Source organism: Lampetra fluviatilis, chromosome 16 (genome assembly GCF_964198595.1).
Source record: "Lampetra fluviatilis chromosome 16, kcLamFluv1.1, whole genome shotgun sequence".
NCBI classification, from domain to species: domain Eukaryota; kingdom Metazoa; phylum Chordata; class Hyperoartia; order Petromyzontiformes; family Petromyzontidae; genus Lampetra; species Lampetra fluviatilis.
In genome coordinates, this window is record NC_136290.1 from 1,667,399 (window position 1) to 1,692,153 (window position 24,755).

At 42.1% G+C, this 24,755-nt stretch overlaps 2 protein-coding genes across 3 annotated transcripts in view; one reads left to right on the plus strand and one right to left on the minus strand.

Moving 5' to 3' along the window:
• Nucleotides 1–218: 218 nt before the first annotated feature.
• LOC144936431 (toll-like receptor 7) lies at nucleotides 219–12,004 on the plus strand. Its single transcript, XM_078863481.1, has 2 exons — nucleotides 219–727; nucleotides 11,950–12,004. The coding sequence occupies exons 1-2, from the start codon at nucleotides 219–221 to the stop codon at nucleotides 12,002–12,004; spliced, it is 564 nt and encodes a 187-aa protein (XP_078719607.1).
• An 8,020-nt stretch (nucleotides 12,005–20,024) lies between these two features.
• PGGHG (protein-glucosylgalactosylhydroxylysine glucosidase) overlaps nucleotides 20,025–24,755 on the minus strand; it is a 60,140-nt gene continuing 55,409 nt past the window's right edge. The window contains exon 15 of one of the 2 annotated variants that reach the window (XM_078863521.1): nucleotides 20,025–20,585. In XM_078863521.1, the coding sequence (XP_078719647.1) occupies nucleotides 20,369–20,585 (217 nt within the window). In that variant the 3' untranslated portion in view covers nucleotides 20,025–20,368. Of the gene's footprint in view, nucleotides 20,586–21,286; nucleotides 24,734–24,755 lie in introns of those variants that run through there. The other variant, XM_078863525.1, reaches the window with a different exon arrangement.

The window sequence follows — 24,755 nt, forward strand, 5'->3', positions numbered from 1 at the left end:
CACTTAATTTCATTAAGCAGGTGAATATTATGGCATTCAAGGGACTTTCACAATTAAATGAGATAATTCTCAGTGAAAATCTGATTTCACCAGAAAACAATGCAGGCTGTCTTATTCCAAAACCAGATGTATTTTTGAACACTGTGGAAAAGAATGAAGGCAGTGTTTTGCTCTTGATATCAAAACACGACAAAAAAGTCGGTGTTCCACAATGTAAGATGTATAACAAAGTCTTAGACCTCGGCAACAATAGTATTTTTTTCATACAAAAAAAATACTTCCATGACATGGGGAACATTGAATGCCTAGTTTTGAGCAGAAATTTTATAAACCAGGCATTAAATGGCACTGAATTTAGCAATCTCCCAAAACTTAAATACCTTGACCTTTCTTATAATCGAATAAGTTTGGTTTTCAACACTGCTTTTTCAGAGTTGCCTTACTTAGAGGTGTTGGATCTCAGCTATAACCAATATTACTTTTCATTAGATGGGCTTGTGCACAGCATCAATTTTATTTCTGGTATGTCTGCACTAACAGAGCTTCGCCTGGTAGGGAATGGTATCAGCAGTCTGTCGACAGACTCTCCCCTGTACAGTAACACTCTAAAAACGCTAAACTTTCAAGGAAACAGACTTGACATATTATGGGAGGATGGAAAACATTTCAACTTATTTGAAAATTTTACACAGCTGCAAAACCTTGATATGTCTCACAACAAGATAAGGTTTATTTTAAAGAACAGTGTGTTTGTGCATTTAAAAAAACTGAAAGTGTTAAACATTAGCCATAACCGACTGACACGTATTCCTTGGGATGAACTTGCCAAACTAGAACATTTACAACAACTGGACCTTAGCTACAATCATCTGACACAGTTATCAGATGTATCAAATAGTACATCCATCACAAAGCTGATAATGCGTAACAATAATATAGCTTTTATCAGTGCAGATTTTGTAAAATCAATGCGACTCCTGACTGTTTTAGATATAAGGCGCAACAATCTAACTGCAGAAAGCCAAGAAAGGTTTTCTATTCACAATATGAAACAACTCGAAGTATTGCAACTCTCTGGAAACCCATTTCTGTGTACATGCTCCAACGTATGGTTTCTGTCTTGGATCAACTCAACTACTATTATTATTCCTAAGCTGGCTACCAATGTGAAATGTAAATACCCATTGGACACATTTTCTGGAAAGAATATAGGAGTTATTTTTTCCCTGAACGAGTCACAATGTGAGTATATAACCACTGGCATGGTATTATTTTTGATATACAATGTGTTAATTATTTCATTGATGGCTACATCATTCATCTGGGTACGTTTCCGTTGGAATTTTGCACATTTGTTCAGGTCATTTTGTCGAGGAAAAGTTAATTATAGCTATGAAAACCTCAACCAAAACTCCTATGATGCGTTTGTCGCATACGACTCATCAAATGCAGATGTGTGTGAGTGGGTCCTGAAGGAAATTCGTGTTCATCTGGAAGAGAAATCAAACTACCCCTCGCGTTGTCATCTCTGTATTGAGGACCGTGACTGGATGCCAGGGATCAGTATTTCGAACAACTTGGCGACCAGTGTCTACAATAGCAGGAAGACTGTGTTTGTCCTAACAAAAGACTACATCACCTCCGGCCACTTCCGGCAGGCTTGGAGTATGGCCCAGCAGCGAATGATTGATGAGAAGAAAGATGTAATGGTGTTTGTCATATTGGAGAGGATGCCATCGAGGTTTTTATACTCACGATATATGCGCATGCGAAAGCGCCTTTGTCCAGATTCTTTTCTGCAGTGGCCACCAAATCCACATGCCCAGCATCTCTTTTGGAAATGCCTTCGGGCTGAGATTACAAAATCTCAAACAGAGCAATACTGGCAGGTAGCCCAATAAAAAATGTACGTGTTTGTTTTTGGTTGTAAACTACAGTATATGAAATTTAGCTGTGTTACAAAATCATAATAACAACACACTTCATTGTCCTTTACGCAACCAGAGTAAATGCAAATCATATTTGGTTGGCATGTTAATATATTTTCTTCTGATGTATTGTCTTATGATACAAGCAGGCATTTTTATGTATTTTATGGACCTATTGTTACGAGGACATGTGCAGGTGATGGGTTTGTGTCCTTTATTTAACGCATTGTTATTCACATTTATATTCGCCAACAATAGCAGTTATGTTTTGCTGCATTGTTGACTTTGCAGCAGTGTGCTCTGAAAACAAGAGGCAGAATAATGTTACCTCAAGGGCATGATCTACAACGGAAACGATAAGACAATTATCATTGCCAGCAATGGCTGTCCTAAAATTGTCCCAGTGGATTATGGCCTTAAGTCACGAGAACTGATGTAGGGCAACCACTGATGGTGATAAGGGCCGATGTACCGTGTTTGTGCCCTACAAGTCATTCTCTGAAGAGTGAAGTTAATTTAGCATTGGTAGTGGGGATCGGACTGTCGGCTTGTGTAAGATATCTCAGTACTGATAATTTTGGATACCAAGTAATTATATATTTATGGGTGCCAGATAATTATATTACTCTGAAATTAAATTCTAAATGTGATTGATTTTGTTTTATTCTGACAAGAGGCAAGTACAGAGCACGGGCAAAAACAAGGGGAGGGGATATAAAGACATTATGTGGACAGAAGCCCGGACACAGTGCTCATGGATTAGGGGAGGGAGAGGAATGGGCTCACTCACTGCCCTCCTTACCTTGGGACTGCGAGCGGGAATGAGAACATTTTATGAGGGGAAGGGAAGGCAAGGGAATAGGAACAAAAGTAAGGGGGAAAGGGTGGGGTGGAAACAAATGTGATTATGTATTAAATCATTCTACTTGGTTTTGTCGTGAATTTATTTTTGTAAATAAAATGCACATATGTATGTGCTGTATGTTGAACTTATTTTGCAGCACTGTACATAGCCAACCATGCTCAGGGCCGGATCATGGTCTCCTGAGGCCCCTGGGCACATGTCTTTTGGAGCCCCCCCCCCCCACTTTCCTATATTGGTGTCTTTCTTGCCTTCCTCCTTGCAAAATCATCCACTAGATCGTCAAAATATAGCTGTCTGACAAGGTATGACTATTGATATAAGTGACAAAAGTGGCAATGATCTGAGACGTGTTTGGCACATGCTACTCCGCAGCTCATTTTTTATTCTGCCTTAAAGGGCAAATGTCCACTCACCCTGGCAGTTTATCACTGGCAAAATTAGACAAATCCGAAGTGCCACAAAAACATTAGGGAACACTGACTGCAGATTAAGTGCCTGCAACTTCTCAAGCAATTTAGTTAGGCACTTCTCACCCTCAGTCAGACATGAAAGACTTGAATTTGATGAGTTCGTTGGCAAAGTTCATGTCCAGGTCTGATGGAAATGCAGCGGAGAGTGCATTTACCTTTTCCACGATGACATCACTGTTAGACACCTGATCTGACATAAACAGAACTCCAAAGAGATTGTTGATTTAAAGCTTTCGTGACTGCAGGGATTCATCTTCTTGGTTCTTTCGGTAAAGTTCCATTCTACGTGACTTTACCGAAATAATCAAGAAGATCCAAAGAAATTGGTCAAACGCTTGTAAGCGTCCAAACGATATTGAAGGCATGCCACTAGCTTATCAATGACCACATAAAATGTTTCTATTTTGAACTTCTCCCTCCCCTAATTTGTCACACCTGACTGAGCTCTCATCAGCAAATGTTTTGCGTTTCCTCTCTTGCTGAAGATCGTGCTTATATGACTGTCATATTTAAGGCTGCCCTTTCAAAAGCCTCAAACTGGTCTCGCTGTCCCGCCACAAAATCCCTCAACGAAGACAAAAGCTGTGCTACTACAGAGATGTCAATGTCACTTTTCTGTGGGTGCATGCTTGTAGCGTAGAATCGGTCAAGTATGATGTCCCAGAAATGTGCCATGAACACCATCTCTAAGGTGTCCAATTTAACACATAGTCCAGCGGCCTCAATTCGAGTATCTCTTTTCTCATTATCATCATTACACATACCACCGAAGGCCTCTCTAATGTGGGTGTATTTTTTCCACAGTGCCTTGGTTGACTCTGCCCGAGCACTCCATCGAGTACTGGACAGCGATTTTAATGTTAGTCTTCCGAAAGACTTTCCCCCATCTGTGTGTGGATGAAGAGCAAAATATGTAAAGTGACTGCAACATGTAAAAAAACTCATCATCCTCTGGGCTACTGCCGTCTAAGGTGTTAACACTAACTAATTTAAATGAATGTACTGCGCAAGGCACATACTCTATCGGAGGGTTTTTTTGTTTCAGGTGGGCCTGTAGCCCATTGTATTTTCCTGACATGTTGCTTGCATTGTCATATGACTGACCTCTACAGTTTGAGAGGTCCAACCCAAGGCCCTCCACCATCAAAGTCACACAGTCTGCTAAACTTTTACCAGCGTGGCTCTCAATTGGCTCAAAAGCCCAGGAATCGCTCCACCACATCCCCGCTGCTGTTAACAAACCGAAAAATGAACGTCAATTGGTCCACTGGTGACAGGTCTGGGGTGGAGTCAACAATTATTGAAACATATTTGGCGAGTTTTCTGACCCATTAGCTCAATTAGTTATTCACATTGTCGATGACAAATAGGACACTGTGCCTCTTCCTTTTCCGCCAAACTTTTTAATATGTTCAGCTAAGAATGGGTTAAAATGTGATAGCAATTCTAGGATTCCAAGGAAATTGCCGTTATGGGTTGACCCAAACCGTTCATCATCTCCATTAAACGCAAGTCCTCTTTCACCCAATAATTTGATCACTGCTACAACTCTTTTTAAAATGTCCCTCCAGTATTTACGTTCCCCATCAAGTTGCTGCATGAGATCTGCATCTATTGCACTGCCCTTTGTCCGCTGGTGCAAGGCAAGCATGCATGATCTGTGTTCTGCACTCTTTTCGTGTTCCCCTATTTCAGAGTGCTTCCAGTCACTAAACCCCTGACTAAAGCCACCGAGCTTGCTGGAGAACAGTTTGCATGCAAAAAAGTACACAACCTGTTGAGGGTGAGTACAGTAGCCACTGTTTAGAAACCTGCCCATTTGGCAATATACAGTTCAGAAGTTCATTGTTGAAACTTCTAGTCTTTCCACCAAGCGCTCTATCTCGGACTGAAGTTGGCTATTTTTCACTGCGGTTTTTGAAGGGGACTGCTCCTCTTTCACTAAGCACTGACTTAACAATTTCACTGGAAGTGCTTTGCTATAATGCAGGGTCAGTGACCTCATAGCACCATGAATGGCTTGGTTGCTGATTTGATTCTTGTGAACTGCCCAACTATTCCTGATGTGGAAATGATGGTTCTTGTATACCATTAGCTGTTGAGGGTTCGCCTTCAAAGGATGGCTCTGGGGGAGTGACACTATTACTGGAAACTGAACTAGTGCTAGTTCCTTCCTCACAGCTGTCCCAGGTCGTGAACGGTGCGGAGAGGGTTATAGCCTACGGGAGCACTGTACTGTCCCCCACAGAGCAGCATTATTGCATGACGCGCAGAGAATTGTTGGCCATAGTGCACTTCATGCAGCAGTATAGGCCGTACCTTTACGGACAAAACTTTGACGTGCGTACGGACCACGCGTCTCTTCAATATGCCTTACGGGTTGACCAGCCTTCTGGCCAACTTTCCCGCTGGTAAGAAATTTTGCAGGACTATTTAACGGTCACCTACAGGAAGGGTGTACGTCACTGCAACGCGGATGCGCTGTCCCGGTTACCACCAAGACACCGGTGTGTATGTCTAATGGGTGCCGGCCGATGTGAACCATCGGCTGTGGAATTTCCATGTGCTGTTGTGGCGTCTGTCAATGTTTGACCACCCGCGACAACTGCTCCTTGAGACAATAAAATTGGTCTCATGCACACTGAATGGGGACACCTCCAAGTTGAGAACGCCTCCTTGTTAAAGTTGTGGCATCACGTTGGGACGAGGGGTAGTAAAAATGTGACAGCGGGAATGTCCCTTATAGCCCTCCATGAGGGGCTGTTGATGAGGTGGGATGAGGAGCTGCAACGTCATTGCATTGTAGTGCCGACTGCTCTGCGGGGTAAGCTTACACGGGCTGTCCACGTGAAATTAATGCACCTTGGGGTGCGTAAAACTTTGCTGACACTGAAGCATGACTTCTTTTGGCCCGGGATGATGGATGACGTGTACCACATGGTTAGGGGATGCACTGACTGCACACGCCGCAAGCCGCTGCCGAGGCAGGTCAAGCCGCCGTTACAATCCATCGCGGTGTCTCGTATTCATGAGCTGGTTGCTCTGGACATCCTAAGAAAGTTTCCCGCCACTCAGAGGGAAAATAAATTCCTCCTCATCGGGGTAGAATACCTGTCCTGGTGGCCGGTGGCGTGGCCTCTGCCAGATCAGTCAGCCGCATCGATTGCGGACGCATTTTTACACGGGTATGTTTTGGACAAAGGGACCCTGGAATAAGTCTTTACGGACCAGGGGCAAGATATTTTTCTTTGGTTCTTTCGGTAAAGTCACGTATAAAGATAAAATAATAAATTAAATAATAGCATACGACGTTTCGATTGCAACACAAGCAATCATCATCAGGTATAATGAAATAGCGACATAAAATCTAACCAGAAAACTATAGACAGACATATAAGCAGACAGATATCACCAAGATACATAGAGCGAGCAACACAGGTACAGAGAGGGGTGATCGTCTCTGTGGGGTGGCCTTAAATAGACAGAGGGGGGCGGAGGCAGCGAGAGGGAGGGGTTAGAGACAAAATTTACATGTCAATGAGTACGAGGAGACGCGTAGAGAAGTACGCAGGCTTAGAGGGAGAAAGAAACACACTAAAATTAAATAACCTAGCAAAGTATCGAAATGTTATGTAAAACGACACAGAGAGTCGGTCAACACACAATTAACGCATAGCCTGGTCGATTACGTATTTCAAAGATTGCTAAGTTAGAATTTAAGTGAAAATTCCAAAGAAAGACAAAAGATAAAAAACAAGAGGAACGGAGACACACAGACAGAGCAGAACCTAAGAACGACAAAAAACGAGTGTTGACAGAAAAAAGTACACTAAATATACAGGCAGAGAGCGAGAACAAAAAACCCAGAGAGAGAGAAAAAAGGTAAACTTGGAACTTCCCCGTAGAAGTGGTTCAATCTTAATTTTGGAGCTTTCGTGACTGCAGGAATTATTCTTTGGTTCTTTCGGTAAAGTCACGTATAAAGATAAAATAATAAATTAAATAATAGCATACGACGTTTCGATTGCAACACAAGCAATCATCATCAGGTATAATGAAATAGCGACATAAAATCTAACCAGAAAACTATAGACAGACATATAAGCAGACAGATATCACCAAGATACATTATTTAATTTATTATTTTATCTTTATACGTGACTTTACCGAAAGAACCAAAGAATAATTTCTGCAGTCACGAAAGCTCCAAAATTAAGATTGAACCACTTCTACGGGGAAGTTCCAAGTTTACCTTTTTTCTCTCTCTCTGGGTTTTTTGTTCTCTCTCTCTGCCTGTATATTTAGTGTTATTTTTTCTGTCAACACTCGTTTTTTGTCGTTCTTAGGTTCTGCTCTGTCTGTGTGTCTCCGTTCCTCTTGTTTTTTATCTTTTGTCTTTCTTTGGAATTTTCACTTACATTCTAACTTAGCAATCTTTGAAATACGTAATCGACCAGGCTATGCGTTAATTGTGTGTTGACCGACTCTCTGTGTCGTTTTACATACCATTTCGATACTTTGCTAGGTTATTTAATTTTAGTGTGTTTCTTTCTCCCTCTAAGCCTGCGTACTTCTCTGCGCGTCTCCTCGTACTCATTGACATGTAAATTTTGTCTCTAACCCCTCCCTCTCGCTGCCTCCGCCCCCCTCTGTCTATTTAAGGCCACCCCACAGAGACGATCACCCCTCTCTGTACCTGTGTTGCTCGCTCTATGTATCTTGGTGATATCTGTCTGCTTATATGTCTGTCTATAGTTTTCTGGTTAGATTTTATGTCGCTATTTCATTATACCTGATGATGATTGCTTGTGTTGCAATCGAAACGTCGTATGCTATTATTTAATGTATTATTTTATCTTTATACGTGACTTTACCGAAAGAACCAAAGAATAATTCCTGCAGTCACGAAAGCTCCAAAATTAAGGCAAGATATTTCTTCAAAATTGTTAAAGTAGGCGTACGATTCCCTGGGTACGAAAAAAATCCGGACATCGCCCTACCATTCCCAGACGGACAGGATGGTAGAGCGTTTGCAAAGGAATCTTACGTCCATGTTGTGCCAACAGCTTCATGAGTTACAGTCGGACTGAGACGTACACATTCCAGGTGTCCTAGCCGCGTATAGGATGGTCCCTCATGCCTCAACAGGATTCTCCCCGTTTTACCTCATGTATGGGAGGGAAAGTGACCTCCCCATGGAGGCTTAGTTGGGCATGGATTTGGGCAAATAGAAGGCCGGAATGCCCATGCTGGTCACGATTGGGCGGCTGACAGGCACGGCATGCGCCTCGAGGGAATTCGTCTAATGACAGGCCACGAATTAAAAACTAGGAGGGCAACGGGAGTCCGGGATGTTGTATATATGCCTTTTCCAAAAAATATACAGGTAGTCCCCGACTTACGATGGCCCGACTTACAATATTTCGATCTTACGATGGCGATATTTGGACCATCTTTTTTGACAGGCACTATTCTTCAGTTACCGTATAGTTTCTTCTTTTTTCACACACTGGTTTTCCTGCTTTAAGTTTTACCACACATATTTGGCAAATCTAGAATTAATCCCAGCAACGTAGCAAAAGTGCTGTTTTATCTACATAACAAAGGCTCAGTCCCGTTCACAGCAGCCGCACCTTTACATCAGCCGTACCTTAACAACTCTTGGAACCTCCCATTTCAACCAGTCTACCCAACAATGGCTCATTACTAGCAGCGGTTTCAGCCGCACCACCTCTACATAACAAAGGCTCAGTCCCATTTATAGCAACCGCACCTTTACATCAGCCGCGCCTTAACAACTCTTGGAACCTCCCATTTCAACCAGTCTATACAACAAAGGCTCATTCCTAACAGCGTGCTTCAGCCGCACCGAACCTCACAATGGCTCCTCTCACCCTCAACCAGTATATATACAAGGACTGTTTTATTGGAATTTATCTTACTTGATGCAGCAGTCGTGCTGTGACGGTTCCAACCTGAAGACGGAAGCTTGTGTTGCCTCCGAAACGTGATTTTTATTTTATTTTTATTTTACTTTTATTAATTTAAATGTAATTTTTTTACCTACGTGACTTTACCAAAACAAACTAAGAATACAGACTTCAAAAGCCGCCATAAAAAAAGAACAGTTCAAAGTAGCTATATCTTCAACCTCAAGATATCAAAATACAACTTGAATAAGAAGCACATATCCCTGGTGATACAGACGGGGTACAAAGATCAATAAAACACTTGGAATACCTTTAGAAACAACTATGGTATACCACAAATTTTAGTTAAGCATAAACCAAATAATAATTATGAAAGTATTAGACCTCGGGTCATTCAGAAGAGATACAATGTTAAATAGGTCAATCACATACGACCAAGATAATATGTATTCCATAGGATCAGAGCCTCACCAACTGCCTTTGTTTTACAGCAGCTAACCCAGCACATGGTAACAGTAAATCATGTATGCAGGGGGTCGCCTCCCATTAATATATCAAATACCACGCTGTAAACACTGCTAATTACACTGCTCAAAACGTACTTTGAGGCACTTGCAGAGTCAAAACTGCGGAAAGTGATACGGTACCAAGCTATAAGAGGTGTCAAATATACTTTTTTAACTTCCAACCCATCCACAAGAGGCCACGACTTGAAAGACTGCCTGGTGAAAACGGGGGTACGAGCAGCATCAGCGGACAAGCTGCGAGCGGTGTCTGATGACGGGGTCATCGTGCACATTGATGGAGATGGAGCCGGGCCCATCATCATTTTGCCAGCACGAGCAACGCCGACGGTGTAAGCATCGTACCGACTCCACAACCACCCCAGCAGTGGACAGAACCTGTCGGTGCAGCCAACATAAGGAGCACCGTGTGTATGACACGCCCACACACACGACTCATCGCCCCAGCTGGGAACCAAGGTATTCTCGATACAAGGAATGCCTCACCTCAGAGCCTGCTTAACTCAAAGAGTTAAGCACATATTGGGATAATAACATTGCTCCAAAATGTATCTTTGTGTTTCAATAAGGGTGGTCATCTCAAGGTGGTGCGTTAACTATTAGCTGATCGTGAAAAACATTGTTCGGTCCATTGAGTTGCATGAATATGGTCGTTTATAAGTATTTTATACTCTTTGGTACTTTCGGTAAAGTCACGTAGGTAGAAAATAATAGATCACGACGTTTCGATCGCAGCACAAGCGACTGTCATCAGGTGAGACAATCACAGCAGGGAAACTGCTGAAGCAGGCGAGAGAGCTGCCGTGACAAGAGGTTATATAAGTAGGGTACATGGGCGGGGCTAGAGATGGGAGAGAGAGGGGGGCGGGGCAGCAAGATTGGTGGTGCCCGGAGAGCTCGCCAGGGGGAGAGAGAGGATGGGGGGCAGAGCAAGATCTGCGGTGGAGGTGAGCGCTCGCCAGGGGGAGAGAGAGGGGGAGGTTGGGGGTAGAGCAAGATCGGCGGCGGACGGGAGAGCTTGCCAGGGGGGGGGGGGGAGAGAGAGGGGGGGGCAAAGCAAGATCGAAACGTCGTGATCTATTATTTTCTACCTCCGAGACTTTACCGAAATAACCAAAGAGTATGGATTCCTGCAGTCACGAAGGCTTCAATTCAAGATAGAAGTATTTTAGTCATTCGTTTTCGTTAATTGCCTAACTGCACATTAACAGGAATACAATTGTATTGAGATTTTTATTTTGATCACAGAATCTTGCCTGCGAATTCATTGAAGCTCAATGGCCAATTGATAAGCATCTCTTAGGCAAACAGGCACACTGTAGCACACTATTGTTCCAGGACATTTCGTTAATTGCATAATCTTACCAATCAATTCATTGATGTCTACTTTTGCCTTGGGCACATGTTTCTTTATCACTGTTCGTATGAATATTGTCATTTTTTAAAGGACTTTTTCCTATTGCCGTGTATGGTCGCTCTACTCTGAGAAATTAGCCAATTTGTTCTGTTGCTCAGTTTAAGAAACGTACCCATTGAGGGTTAATTGTACCATCAATGAGTAGGACATCTCCATTGCATATTAGAGTGTTTTTAGATATTAAAGTTGCTTAACGCAGAAGAGTCTGGGTGGTACCTGACTAAGTTCATGCATAATAATCGTAATTATAAGAACTGTAGACTGCGGTGAAATCTGAATTCTGAGACCTGACATGAACACACTAAAATATAATCAGAAAAAGTTAAAGCAAGAATCATTGTATTATCACGATTGTTAATACACCCCTAGAAAACGAAGCCAAGCCTAATGTTCATAATTACATACTCTTGCATAACTTCCTACAATTACACCTTCATTGTATTATCACAATAAGTAATACACCCCTAGACAACGTAGCCAATCATAATTAGCATAAATAAAAAAAATAGCATAATTACGTAAATTAGCAGGACTTAATAAAAATAATACACAATTTTTCATTTTCACTCAATAATTATTATTTTTCAAGACATAATGTATACAACAGGGACCCCATGGACCGCTGGAGACAAGGCATAGTTGCATTGTCCCCAGGTGACCCTGGGTACGTCCCCTAAATTGCACCGGCCATGGCAGGGCCCTGTTGAGGTGATTGAGGTTAAGAGGCCGCAGTGCATGCATATACAGGTCGGTCGCCGGCGCTGATTTGTGCACCCGTCATGGTTGAAGCCCAATATTCCGCCCTGTGTTGACAGTTCATCTCCACCTCCTGAGTGCCGGGTGTTTGACGTGTCCGACAAGCTGGGGTGAGCGAGCCCGGAGGTTACGCCTCAGAAGAATTCAATTGTATTGCCCGCAGGATTCCAGCTTCTGATGCCCGCAGACCCACCGGCAGCGCCTCCGGAGGACGGACCAGGGGTGACAGACCAGTTGCCATTTGCTTCTTATTCCCTGGAGGGGCCGCGCCCATTAGGCCATTTGCGTATTGTCCCGCGGGTCCCCAGCATGCCAATTCTCGTCCCAGCTTGGGGTCCGGCAGCGAGAACCTCGCTCAAAAAGTGTTTCGTTTCAATAACCCGCCCCTTTTCCATTATCCAAATGAGTTCCGACACCGTCTGGTGGGTGGATGCAGACGCGAGCTGGGCTGTAAATTCTGGTTGACCTGGGGTCCTTCCCGATGCTCGCGGGCTGCGGCACGCCGGCGGTCATTGGACATTTTTCACTTCCTTGCAGTTCGTGTTCGTTGTTGAGGTTTATCACCGATAATTCGTTATTCCTCCATGTTAGCTTTGTTGTGTTAGCACATTTGCGCAATTCCCCTCTACATAGGTGATTGATGTCAGCTGGGGCTATTGTGTAGAGTGGGATCCCCGTCGTGCTGCTGAAGTCTTCGTCACCATTCTTCTCATCGTCTTCACCATTATTCTCGTCATCTTCACCATCCTTCTTGTCATCATCTCCATCTTCACCATCTCAAGTCGTCACCAGTCAGACAGCCTACCAAATGTCCTGACTGAGTAACGTTTGCGACAATAGACGGCCTAATTACAGTGTGTAACATTTTTTTTGTTCCTGGGTAGTTAGTGTTATTTCCTATTTGCTTATGCCTCAAAATTAAAGAAAATGGCTATTAGTCCCCACAAACTTTGCTTTTGTGACCAGGAAAGTTATATTTTTTAATTGACCTATTTTCCAGAACATTCCAGATAGATTCAGTGCTGAGTAAACTTGGAGTAACTTCTAGAACATTCTAGAACTTTCCAGTAATATAAATAGTACTATGAATACAGGAGCCTTAAGCCCAAGAGTTCAGTTTAGGTCCAGCTGCCTTCGTGGATACATATCTGCATTTTTCTGAGATGGCATCAAGAGGCTGCAAGCATCTGGCAGACACATTTTGCTATGTCTGCGGCCAATTTATCAAGACAAGAGCGAAAAAGTAATCTGTGGAAGTATCTACTAAGATGTGTGAGGCCTACAAGGCATATTTCGGCATGCCTGTCGGGGATCAAGACAAACCCTGGGCACTTCATTTCAGCTGCGAGCAATGCAAAAAACTCTGGAAGGTAAGATGGACAATTGTTGCTCGGAATTTGACGTTATAAATTTTGTTATTTAAAAAAAAAGTTTATTTTTTTATTTTAAAATGTAATTTCAATTTTCAATGTTGTTGAAAAAATATATCATACATGAAAAAGTTGCGAGAATCTCTTACACATTAGTCATTGGTGAAATCAATGTATTTTTGTAGGATTGTACAGAGGGGAAAAGAGAGCCATGAAGTTCGCTATCCCAAGAATTTGGCGGGAACCCACTGACCATTCAAGTAACTGCTACTTCTGCATGGTGGACCCTTCCAAACGTCAAGCTGGCAAGAATGCACCTGCTATCACGTATTCGGACCTTCCTTCATCCATTGCCCCGGTGCCACACTGCCATGAGCTCCCCGAACCCACTCCTTCGGAGAGAGAGAGCAGCCGTCTTTATAAGAGAGCAGCAAGTCAGAGAGCGACGAAGACGTTGTAGATCCAGATGACAATTTTAGAAGTGAAGCTGAGGAGGGAAACCCATACTACCCCAACCAAAAAAAACGCAACGACTTGATCAAAGATCTTGGTCTCACCAAGTATAATGCCAAGCGTTTGACGTCTCGGCTCAAGCAGTGGAACTTGTTGAATGAAAGTGTGCAAGTCGCAGATTAGAGGAAGCGTCACCAACCCTTTTTTCAGCTTCTTCACCCATCAAGATGGGCTCTGCTTCTGCCACAATGTGACCAGTCTGTTCGAGGAAATTAGAATCGCCTGTAACCAGAATGAGTGGCGCCTCTTCATTGACAGCTCATCCAGGAGCCTCAAAGCCGTGATGCTCCATAATGGAAACAAGTACCTGTCTTCTTGGTTCTTTCGGTAAAGTCACGTAGAAGGGAAATAATAAAATAATAAAAATAAAACATAATAAAATACAATTCTCACGACGTTTCGGCCACAACGCAAGCAGCCGTCCTCAGTTGAAGAACAGGTCTGTCGGAAATACAGCGTCTGAATGAACACCACCAAGCTTGGCAGTGTATATTTAAGCTGGGTTAGAGGGGGAAGGGCGCCTTGACAAAGGAATTTGCATATCAACAGATGAATTTAGCATATTTATGGAAAATGCTAATATGGGATTAGTCACTACTTGTGGAATGCGTAGGAGGTGGGGGGGGGCTCAAAGTCATATAATGCCCGTGTAGGATTAGCAGCAACAAAAGGAAGAAGTAGGGTTAGCAGTAATAAAGGGAAGGAATTTTAATAGTAAGAAGCTGCAGCAGCCAAACCACCACGTAAAAAACTAAAATATAAACTACATCGATATCATCAATATACTAAATATACTTTCCAATACGCTGAGCTACTAACAGTAAGTCATACATTACAATTCTACGTCGCAAAAAATATAATATGCCTCCAGCTAAACATTTTCCTTGCATCACACGGATCTACCCCGTACTATATGCTGCCATAGACAAACCCAACATTAAATTATATACTGTATTACTATACACCACCCTATACCTTCGACTAGACATTGTAATATTACACTATGTATTATTCTACCCACCCTACTGTATATCACACTGCTGTATATTCACTATACGATTATGATACTATATACATTGTATTAAACATTACAACTTTATACTATTTATTATTATACAATCTGTTATACACCGATATAAGTGGATCTATACCATCCACTTATATCGGTATATTACACCCATTATATGTACTGTATGTGTACAGTATACGTTCTGTATCTCACCATTGTACAGCTTACTACTTTACATGTGTTCTATTCTCAATAGCATTGCAAGTAGTCATACTCTGGGTACATGGGCATGGTTATAGACTAAACAGTATTAGAGTTAGAGAATTACAATGACAGTAACTAATTACAGTGCGTCATCCCTTTCCAATGCACAGTGCTAAAACGCCTCTAATTGCATATATCACAAACGAACAATTCAAAGCCAAGCTTAAAGTATAGAACAAGTCTAGAACAAGTCTAGAACATTTATATAACGATCAAAAACAACCTTTGGGTCCTTCACCTGTAAAATGCAACAGCACGTGTTACACGCAGCAATCCTTCCAAGACGCCATTAACCATGTGGCTGATTTACACGTGCGGTTATTCATTAACCATGCCAGCCACCTACAGGCCCGACTCAGTCATCACATGCTGCTGTACACACATTCATTGATGCACTGCACAGCACATCAGGACCTTCACAGAACCACACTTTACTCCCTTGCTGCACAATGATATAATTAAAAGAGTGATCCATTCCTAATGTGCCACACTGCACATACGTCCTTCCAATGATTGCTGAGCCAGAATCCATCTTCTCGGTTGAAATTGTCTCTGTGTTTGTATATGTAGATCGCCTCATGAACGAATCTCTCATGGTAGCCAGATGGCTTATAGAGAACCTCTGTCTTGGAGAAGTCAATGTCATGTGAGCCCACTGAATTGTAACAGTCATCTGCCACGGCTGAGGTGTTTGTCCTACCGTGTTTCAGGTCTGCTTTATGTTCACGGATGCGGTCCGAGACATGTCGTTTGGTTTCTCCAATGTAACTGCTACCACAGAGGCAACTTAGTTTGTAGACGCCAGGGTACTGTATGTCTGGAACCACATCTTTTACAGACGGGACCAGATCACGGATTTTATGTACTGTGTTGAATCGGACCTGGATCTTGTGTTTTATCAGGATTTTGGAGATCTTTTTTGTGACCCCAGCAATGTAGGGCAAGGTGATGGTCTTGAAAGGCTCCTCAACAGGATCCTTATTGATGGTTGGAGTGATGGCTTTGCGGATTGTGTAGTCGGAGTAACCATTAGCCTTAAGAGCTTGGCATACGTGTTTTAGTTTACTGGCAATGTGTTCCTGGTCGGAGATGCATTGGGCTCTATGGTATGGAGTCTTGATGAGGGAATTCTTCTGGGATGGATGGTGGTGGGAATCCGGTTTTAGGTAAGCATCCGTATGGGTGGCTTTCCTGTAGACAGAGTGGCTCATTGAACCATCAGGTCTCCTTTTAATTAGGACATCCAAAAAGGGTAGCTTGCCATCTTTTTCGACTTCCATGGTGAATCTGATGGCTGGGTGTATGGAATTAATGTGGTCGAGGAATTGGTCTAGAGCAGGCCGGCCATGTGGCCAGATGACAAAAGTGTCATCTACGTACCTCTTCCATATTGTCGGGCGTAGAGTGGCAGTCTGGATGGCGTCAGTCTCAAACTTCTCCATGAAACATAAAGCAGACCTGAAACACGGTAGGACAAACACCTCAGCCGTGGCAGATCACTGTTACAATTCAGTGGGCTCACATGACATTGACTTCTCCAAGACAGAGGTTCTCTGCAAGCCATCTGGCTACCATGAGAGATTCGTTCATGAGGCGATCCACATATACAAACACAGAGACCATTTAAACCGAGAAGATGGATTCTGGCTCAGCAATCATTGGAAGGACGTAATAAACCATTTCGGATCTTAACTGATTGTTCACGTTTACGGTGACTTTCAGACTGCAGTCCACTCACTGGCATGACTATATATCTTGTATTCTCTTCAGGGAATGGATTATTTGCTCCGCTGCAAGTCTCCTACTACCACTCTTCCATTGACATATTTCGTTGCTTCCTCTTAGTATCTTTCACGCGACGGTCAACCGTATAGTGTATAGCAGATTGAATAATAATAAATAGTATAAAATTGTAATGTTTAATACCATGTATAAGGCAATCTATAGTATCGTAATTGTATAGTGCATATACAGCAGTGTGATATACAGTAGGGTGGATAGAATAATACTTAGTGTAATTTTACACTATGTATTATTCTAAGGTAGAGGGTGTTGTATAGTAATACAGTATATAATTTAATTTTGGGTTTGTCTATGGCAGCATATAGTACGGGATAGACCCGTGTGATGTAAGGAAAAAAGTTTAGCTGGAAGCATATAATTTTTGCGACATAGAATTGTAATGTATTACTTACTGTTAGTAGCTCAGCTTATTGGAGAGTATATTTAGTATACTGATGATACTATGTAGTTTATACTTTAGTTGTTTACGTGGTGTTTAGTTACTGCAGCTATATACTATTAACATTCCATCCCTTTATTAATGCTACCCCTATCCCCTCCCTTTGATGCTGCTAATCCTGCATAACGCCCACCTCCTACGCATTTCACAAGTAGTACTAATCACATACCTGCATTTCCCATAAATATGCTAAATTCCTCTTGATATGCAAATTATTTTGTCAAGGCGCACCTTCCCACCTTCCAACCCAGCTTAAATATACGCTCCAAGCGTGGTGTTGTTTCATTCAGACGCTGTCTCCCCGACAGACCTGGTCTTCACCTGAGGACGGCTGCTTGCATTGTGACCGAAACGTCGTGAGAATTATTTTATTATGTTTTATTATTATTATTTTATTATTTCCATTCTACGTGACTTTACCGAAAGAACCAAAAAGAAGAAGCCTTCTAGTTATTCAACCCACTACACATGCACAGGTGCACGAATGGTATCTCTGGCGTGTGAGAGGTGGCGACAGCTTGTGAGGTGTTCATCCAACAATGGATAAAAAATGACTGCTGATCAAAAATTGCGAACTTTAACGTGTATACATCGTTTGCTGTAAATAGACAAGCACACAGTGCATTAGCATGTTGTTTGCAGCAGTAAAAAGCAAATATAATTTGTATAATACTGAGCTTTATGTTAACAATGCACTTCACGATTCATCATTAACTTCATATAACCAGGAGACTTTTGAGATTTATATTTCATATGAAAACTAGGAATGGCAAGATGGGAGCAATAGATTTTAAACAATTTTTTTTATTTGACCAGTTAAGGTCCAATAAGCTATATAGCTCTTTATCAGAAGTGACCTGGCCACAAATGATAGCTCAACGAAGTGGTTTATCGTACGGAAATGTATAGCAGCCAAAATACTCTAAGCGCATGTTTCTAAATGTGGCGGGGAAAACTAGAAGACCTGCAGAAAAATCCATGCGACCACGGGGAGAAAATTTTCACTCCAAATATGCAGGTGTCAGGGTCAGGATTACCCCCACCGACCTCCTATATGCCAGGCGAGATAGCTAACATCCCACCACCGTGGCAAAATGGTTACACATAGATTATGTAAGTCAGGAGCCGTCCATAAACGACGTCACGCACCTAAGGGGGGAAGGGGGGTCAGACATTTGTGACGATGTGTGACGAGGGGGGGAGGGGGGTTTTAGAAATATAACGTCACATCAAAATGCGCAACTTTAAATAAATATTAACAACACGTTCTACTCAATTCAATAGAATTGTTATAACACGAATTTTTATTAATTTTCATTATTAGCTATTGATTATTTTAATTTATTAAGGTCATTTTTTATTTATAGTATAGATTATATTATGTTAAACATAAGAACCGGAAGTCAAACACGTCACACTTTTATACAGAATAATACTTCGTTAGGAAGAGGAAGTGCACGTAACATTTTAATGCAGTCGTTATATTAAAAACGCTTGATAGTTTCGAATACAATTTGAAAAACGTAAGCACTATTATTCCTGTCATATTGTTGTATAAAAAAAATAATTAAAGGAAAATTGGAAGATGTGTGTCAGTATTCGAAATTATGCTAATTTATGTAATTATGCACATAGTTTATGCTAATTATGGAGGTGTAATTGTATTAAGTTATACAAATGCATGAGATGATGCTAATGCATGTAGTTATAACTAGGCTCTGCCTCGTTGTCTAGGGTCGCTTTATCAATCGGGAAAATACAATGAGTTGTATGAAGTTATGCAAGTGTGATGTAAGTATGCTAAATTAAGCTCGTCTTCGTTGTCTAGGGTTGTATTATCAATCGGGATAATACAATGATTCTCGGTTAAATTTTTACTGATTGTGTTTTAGTGTGTTTATATCAGGTCTCCAAATTCAAATCTCATCGCAGGATACAGTTCTCATAATCAAGATTATTATGCATGAATTTAGGAAGCCACCACTCAGACACTTCTGTGTTAAGCAACTTTAATCTCTAAACAAAAACATAACACTCTAATATGCGAACTCTTATGCTTGGAATGTCAACACAGTACTCCTGGAGATGTTCTCCTCATTGATCCGTACATTTAACCCTCAATGATTACGTTTGTCAAACTGGGCAACAGAACAATCGGTTAATTCCTCAGTGTAGAGCGGGCATATACGGCGATAGGAAAAGGTTCTTAAAAATGAATGTGACGATATTCATACAAACGGCAATAAAGAAACATGTCCCGATAGCAAAAGTAGACCTCAATGAATTAATTAGTAAGATTATGCAATTAACGAAATGTCTTGGAACAATGGTGTGCGGCAGTGTGCCTGCTTCAGCAAATGCTTATCAATTGGCTAAGGCTTCAATACATTCGCGGGCAAGATTCTGTGATCAAAAGAAAGGTTTTAACACAATAGTCTCCCTGTGAGGGTGTAGATTCGTAACGTAGGTTTCTAAGTGTGTAGTTTCATCAATGAATTCATTGGTACGTTTATGCAATTAACAAAAAGAGTTGACTAAAATACTTCTAAACGACCGTATCCACGTAACTCAATGGGCAGCAATGTTCTTCATGATCAGCTAATAGGTGACACACTCTCATTATTAGTCTTCTTATTATTAGTCCCGATATGTGTGCTATATGTGTGTTGGTGGTTTTGTCTCCTTGTTCAACTCTTTGCGTTAAGCAGACGCCGAGGTTTGGCCTTCTTATATCAATATTTTTAGTTGTTCCTTGCGGAGCGAGGAGTGTGTGTGGGTTACAAACGACTCTCTCGCTCGGCGGCAGCTGCAGGCTCTTTTCACTGCTGGATGAGCTGAGTCGGCACGATGCTTGTCTTTGCAGGTGCTCGATCGCGCTCGCCGCTCGTCGGCTGGCAGTTGACACCCTTGCTCGGTGCTCTCTGGCAGTGCACGATTGTGCTTGCAGCTGGTCCTCTGCAATGCTGGCTTGGTCGATGCTTGACGCTTTCCGCCCTTTCTCCAGGTTGATTGCTTGACATTGCTCATCACTCTTTCTATCGGGCTGCAGCTGCTGGTGGGAGCTGGCACTCAATGTAGAATTAACTTTTTGCAATACTTCGTCTTTCAGCTCTGAACTCAACACTCGGTGACACATCGCGACTCGGCAAGCTTCGCCATCCTTGGTCGATTGCAGGGCCCAGCCCCGGAGCTTGCCGCTTGCAGTACTCAACTCTTTGCATTGACTTCGTAGACTCGTGGCTTCTGCTGATGCAGCTCATTGACGATGTGCCAGTCACGGTGGCAGATTCCCGGACCCTGCCGATCGCAGCACTGGCAATGTATGGGTCGTGTCTCTGTTTTTAGGTGGAATTCTCTCCCCTCGGCTCGCCTTCTCACAAAGGACCGGAACGTCATTTGATTTCGCTCTTTGCTGTGGGGAAAGTTATACGAGTACGTGTCCGGGTGTGTGTGTATGTTCTGATTTATTAAGTAATCTTTTAAGTCTCACCCTGGCCTGGTTCCTGCCCCTCTCAAGTCACCTTTTCATCCGTGGAAAACAGATGCTCCAAATTGCCTTTCGGTGTTTTCCTAGTTTTTAAACTTTTGTAATAATTACTCTGGAGGGAGGAGTTCCTTTTGCCTGGTTGCATCCCCCCCCCTCTTCCCTCATGGTGGGGTGTTATATTTGTGTTTCTCTTGAGAGGGGCGCAGTCTCTCCCTTTGTGATTGTATGGCTATTCTGGAAGACAAAGGCGGTTGGGAGGCTTTCTCTCTATGGAATACATTGTATCTTGGTCATGTGTGATTGACCTATTTGTATCTCTTCTGGATGACCCTCGGTCTAATACTTTATAATTATTATTTGGTTTGTTTCCAAAGATTTTTGGAAAAAAGGCCTATATATACAACAATATCAATTGACAATATTTTAAATCACACATTTGTTTATTAAATATACATTTTTTTATAACAGTATGAAATTTTTATACTATTATGCTACGTTAACATTTCTAATAATATAGAGAGAAAAGTTTTTGGGTACAAAAGATAACAGCCATTTTTAAGCATGGAGGGATAATTAATCATGGAGTACCTACTAAATAAACGTCATTCGGCAAGCGTACAATGGCCATTAAATTTTTGTTCTTTGTAACCAGAAAATGTCGTCATGCTTCATTTCACCCTTGTCTTACTATGAACCATGAGCGACTGAATTTAACCATTTAGGATATTTTATTTAACTACGGAGTTCCCTTATGGAAATGAAAAAAGAATAAAACCGCTCATGATTCAGTATATCGTGTGCACGATTTAGTATTTTATGCGCAAAAAATAATACATTCTGCGCAAGAACTAATCATTCGCACAAATAAAATAAATTGCGCATATAATTGAAATTTGTTTATTTTACATGTTTCTCTAAAGGTGCTCCGTACTAGCTCTTTTTTATATTTCGTATCAGTTTCATTCTGAGATAATTGAGCAATCATAGTAATCAAATAATCATAGAATAGCTAATAAAATAATTAATTAAATTGACGCTATCTATTTAAAATATTAAGGCTCGTCATTACTTTCAACTCAAATCATAATTAAAATATACATGTATAAAATTGTATAATTAAAGTTTATATTATACCAATAAAATCGCAAATATTTTTTTAAAGCGAATTGACCGTTACGATGGATAAAAAATTAAATCTATCAGTGTCTTATTGACGCGTACGTGCTGGCATATCCTACAATGAGCAGAAAGGTTTGCCTAGAAGAACTGGTTCAAAAGTGGAATAAAATAAAAAATGATACAGATTTGCAAGTTAAAGTTGATCAATCTAGATTTGAAATTTTCGTAACTGCAGGGATCTATACTCTTTGGTTCTTTAGGTAAAGTCGCGTAGGTATAAAATAAAATAAATCACAATTTATTTTATGTTATTCCTACGTGACTTTACTGAAAGAACCAAAGAGTATGTTAAAGTTGATCATTGGTTGCAATAATTAAAGGCGATTTCCACCGTAATAAAAGGATCACTTCTTACGTTTTGGGCTAAACAAAGATCATGTCGATAAAAAAACCTCCAAAATGTGCCTGTCGAAATACCGCAGAATTCTGTATCGTAGTCTGATGGACAAGTGACTGATGCTCAGGCTGATGATTCAGCGCCTAGTGCTAGCAATTCGGCAACATCAAGAAGTGCTACAGCCCAGCTGCATTTGCAGTCACAGATTGACATTCTGAATTGTGATCTGATCGGCTTGTACGAACGCCAAAAACGTGGAATGCTTACACAGCAACAGGATGTGGACCTAACAGAGAAAAAAAAAACTGAATTGGAAAACCAGTCGAAGAAAAAGGGTGTTAAAAAAAGTGCACAGAAAGCAAGAGATGAGAATAGAAAATGAAATGCTCTGTTTGAAGATAATCCAGACCTACACACATCTCTGAACGTCAGGGCCAAGCTTGGAAGGCCGAAAATTGAGGAAAATCTGCCTTCGTTACTGGAATCTATTGTGGATATTGCTATGCATGGATCGGCATTGCATGAAAGAAGGCAAAGCGACGTGTACAGAAGCATAAACGCATTAGATCAGCTGACCGAACAGTTGAAGATGGATGGCTCTACCTTCGTCTTTTTAAATCCTTTATATTAAGTTTACTTGCTTGCGCGCGCGCGCTTACGACCGTGCAAATCTTTCGGTCGTTTTTTAACCCACTTCCAGTGATCCAATCGAGCTGACATTTTGCACAGACTCGTTGTGCGTGACAATTAATTTTCGTGAATTTTTTCTCTCAAAATTTTTACTTTTTAGGAATTTTTTTAAAATATTTAATTACCAATTGCTTAATGGTGGCAGGCAATCATCTGACCCATAGGTGGCAGCCATCTCAAGCCAGAGGACGAGAGGACTCTAGCCGCCACGCATATAAAGGATTTATAGTGAAAAACTTTGTTTTTACGGGTTAATTTTTTCTAAAGCGCAGTTCATCTCTTGAAGGGCAGCGTCATGTGTCAACGGTCCCTGTGAAACTCCATTAGAGCACAGAACGATCGTCATGCCAAACATATCGAAGGTTTGTTTTGTACAGCAACAATAAGGCACTTGGAAGAGTTGGCGTCCATGCTAGGACCGAACGTTGTGTGCTTTGTGAGTTAAGACGACAAAGCTCGTGTTCCAACAGGGTTGACCGCTGCTAACAAGCAAAGTCCATTGCTGATGCACGTCGAGTACAGTGTCAGTCTGCCTGACCATGACTGGGTTGTGGCTGCAGAACACAAGCTAATTCCTTCGGTCTATGCCGGAATCCAAATTCAGTCTAATGGTCTAGGAAACCGAGAAGCTGTTGGTTATTCGGGACCGACCTACATAGCAATTACATCTGGAAAACACTCGTCATAAACAGCATTCAACCATAAATTTGATTTCGGAAAAATTGCTTACTCTCGAGAAGTTTGACGTCATTACAAAGAGTGGTATTGATCGATTGGTCAAACCAATTTTAGTGTCGACAGTTGATGGTGACCCGGACGAGAACCCGAGACACCAAAACGTGATTAAGGTCCACCACTTTATTCAGCATGATTTTGACGCTATATTCCTCGCCACCAACGCTCCAGGAAGAAGCGCATTCAGATTCCAAAGAACACAGGATGAGATGTTACTATCCTTTGTGCAAGCACTTCCAAGAGTTCATGAACAGTGAGCCTGGTGAAATTTGGGGAGCGCATCGTCAGTAGTGAACCTTTGGTTCCTAGGGTGTTTCGGCCTTTCATACTATACACCCTCCCGAAAGGCGGCCAGCGACAGGGTGATCAATCCTACGCTTGCGTCCTATTCCCAATTAGTCATAGGAGTTGCCTTGTTGTTGATAGCCAACATCCCATGGGACTATGCATGGCAGGGGTGTCCTCCTCCCTGAGTCAAGCATTGTTGACTGCATACCTCCTGGCCCTCTCACTTTGGGGCCCAGCTGGGGTCTTTCCTCTTCATCCAGAGCCACTGACTGCTGCCTTCTGCCGCCTCCGATACAGCTCTGATTGCCGAACGCTGGCTCTGGCCCTTAATTCCCAGGTCTCTAAGCAGTCTGGTTGTAGATGTTGCCACAAAACCTCTGCAGCCCACCTCCACTGGTCGGACTTCTGTATTCCAGCCATGATGCCGTGCTTCGGCAGCTAGATCGGCATAGCGCAGATGTTTTCGCTCATAAGCCTCATCTACTGAGTCCTCCCAAGGTACTGTGAGCTCAATGATGAAGACCTTCTTGAGCGAACGGGACCAGAGCACCATGTCAGGTCTTAGGGTGGTGGTTGCGATCTCCGGAGGAAACACAAGTTGCCGGCCAATGTCAGCTAGCATTTTCCAGTCGCGGGCCAAGCGCAGCTGGTCTCGCTCTATTGGTGTAGAGCCGCTCTTCGGTGGTTTAGCCCCTTCGCGGACAAAGGTCGTCCGTAAGGGGTGTGATGCTGCTGGGGGTGGCATTTAATA

Bases quoted from the DNA above. Each gene is read 5' to 3' on its own strand.
- LOC144936431 (XM_078863481.1), top strand. From the start codon at position 219: ATGTATAACAAAGTCTTAGACCTCGGCAACAATAGTATTTTTTTCATA. The intron at 728-11,949 runs GTTTATTTTAAA...CTGTGTTGACAG, and splicing joins ATGTCTCACAACAAGATAAG to TTCATCTCCACCTCCTGAGT.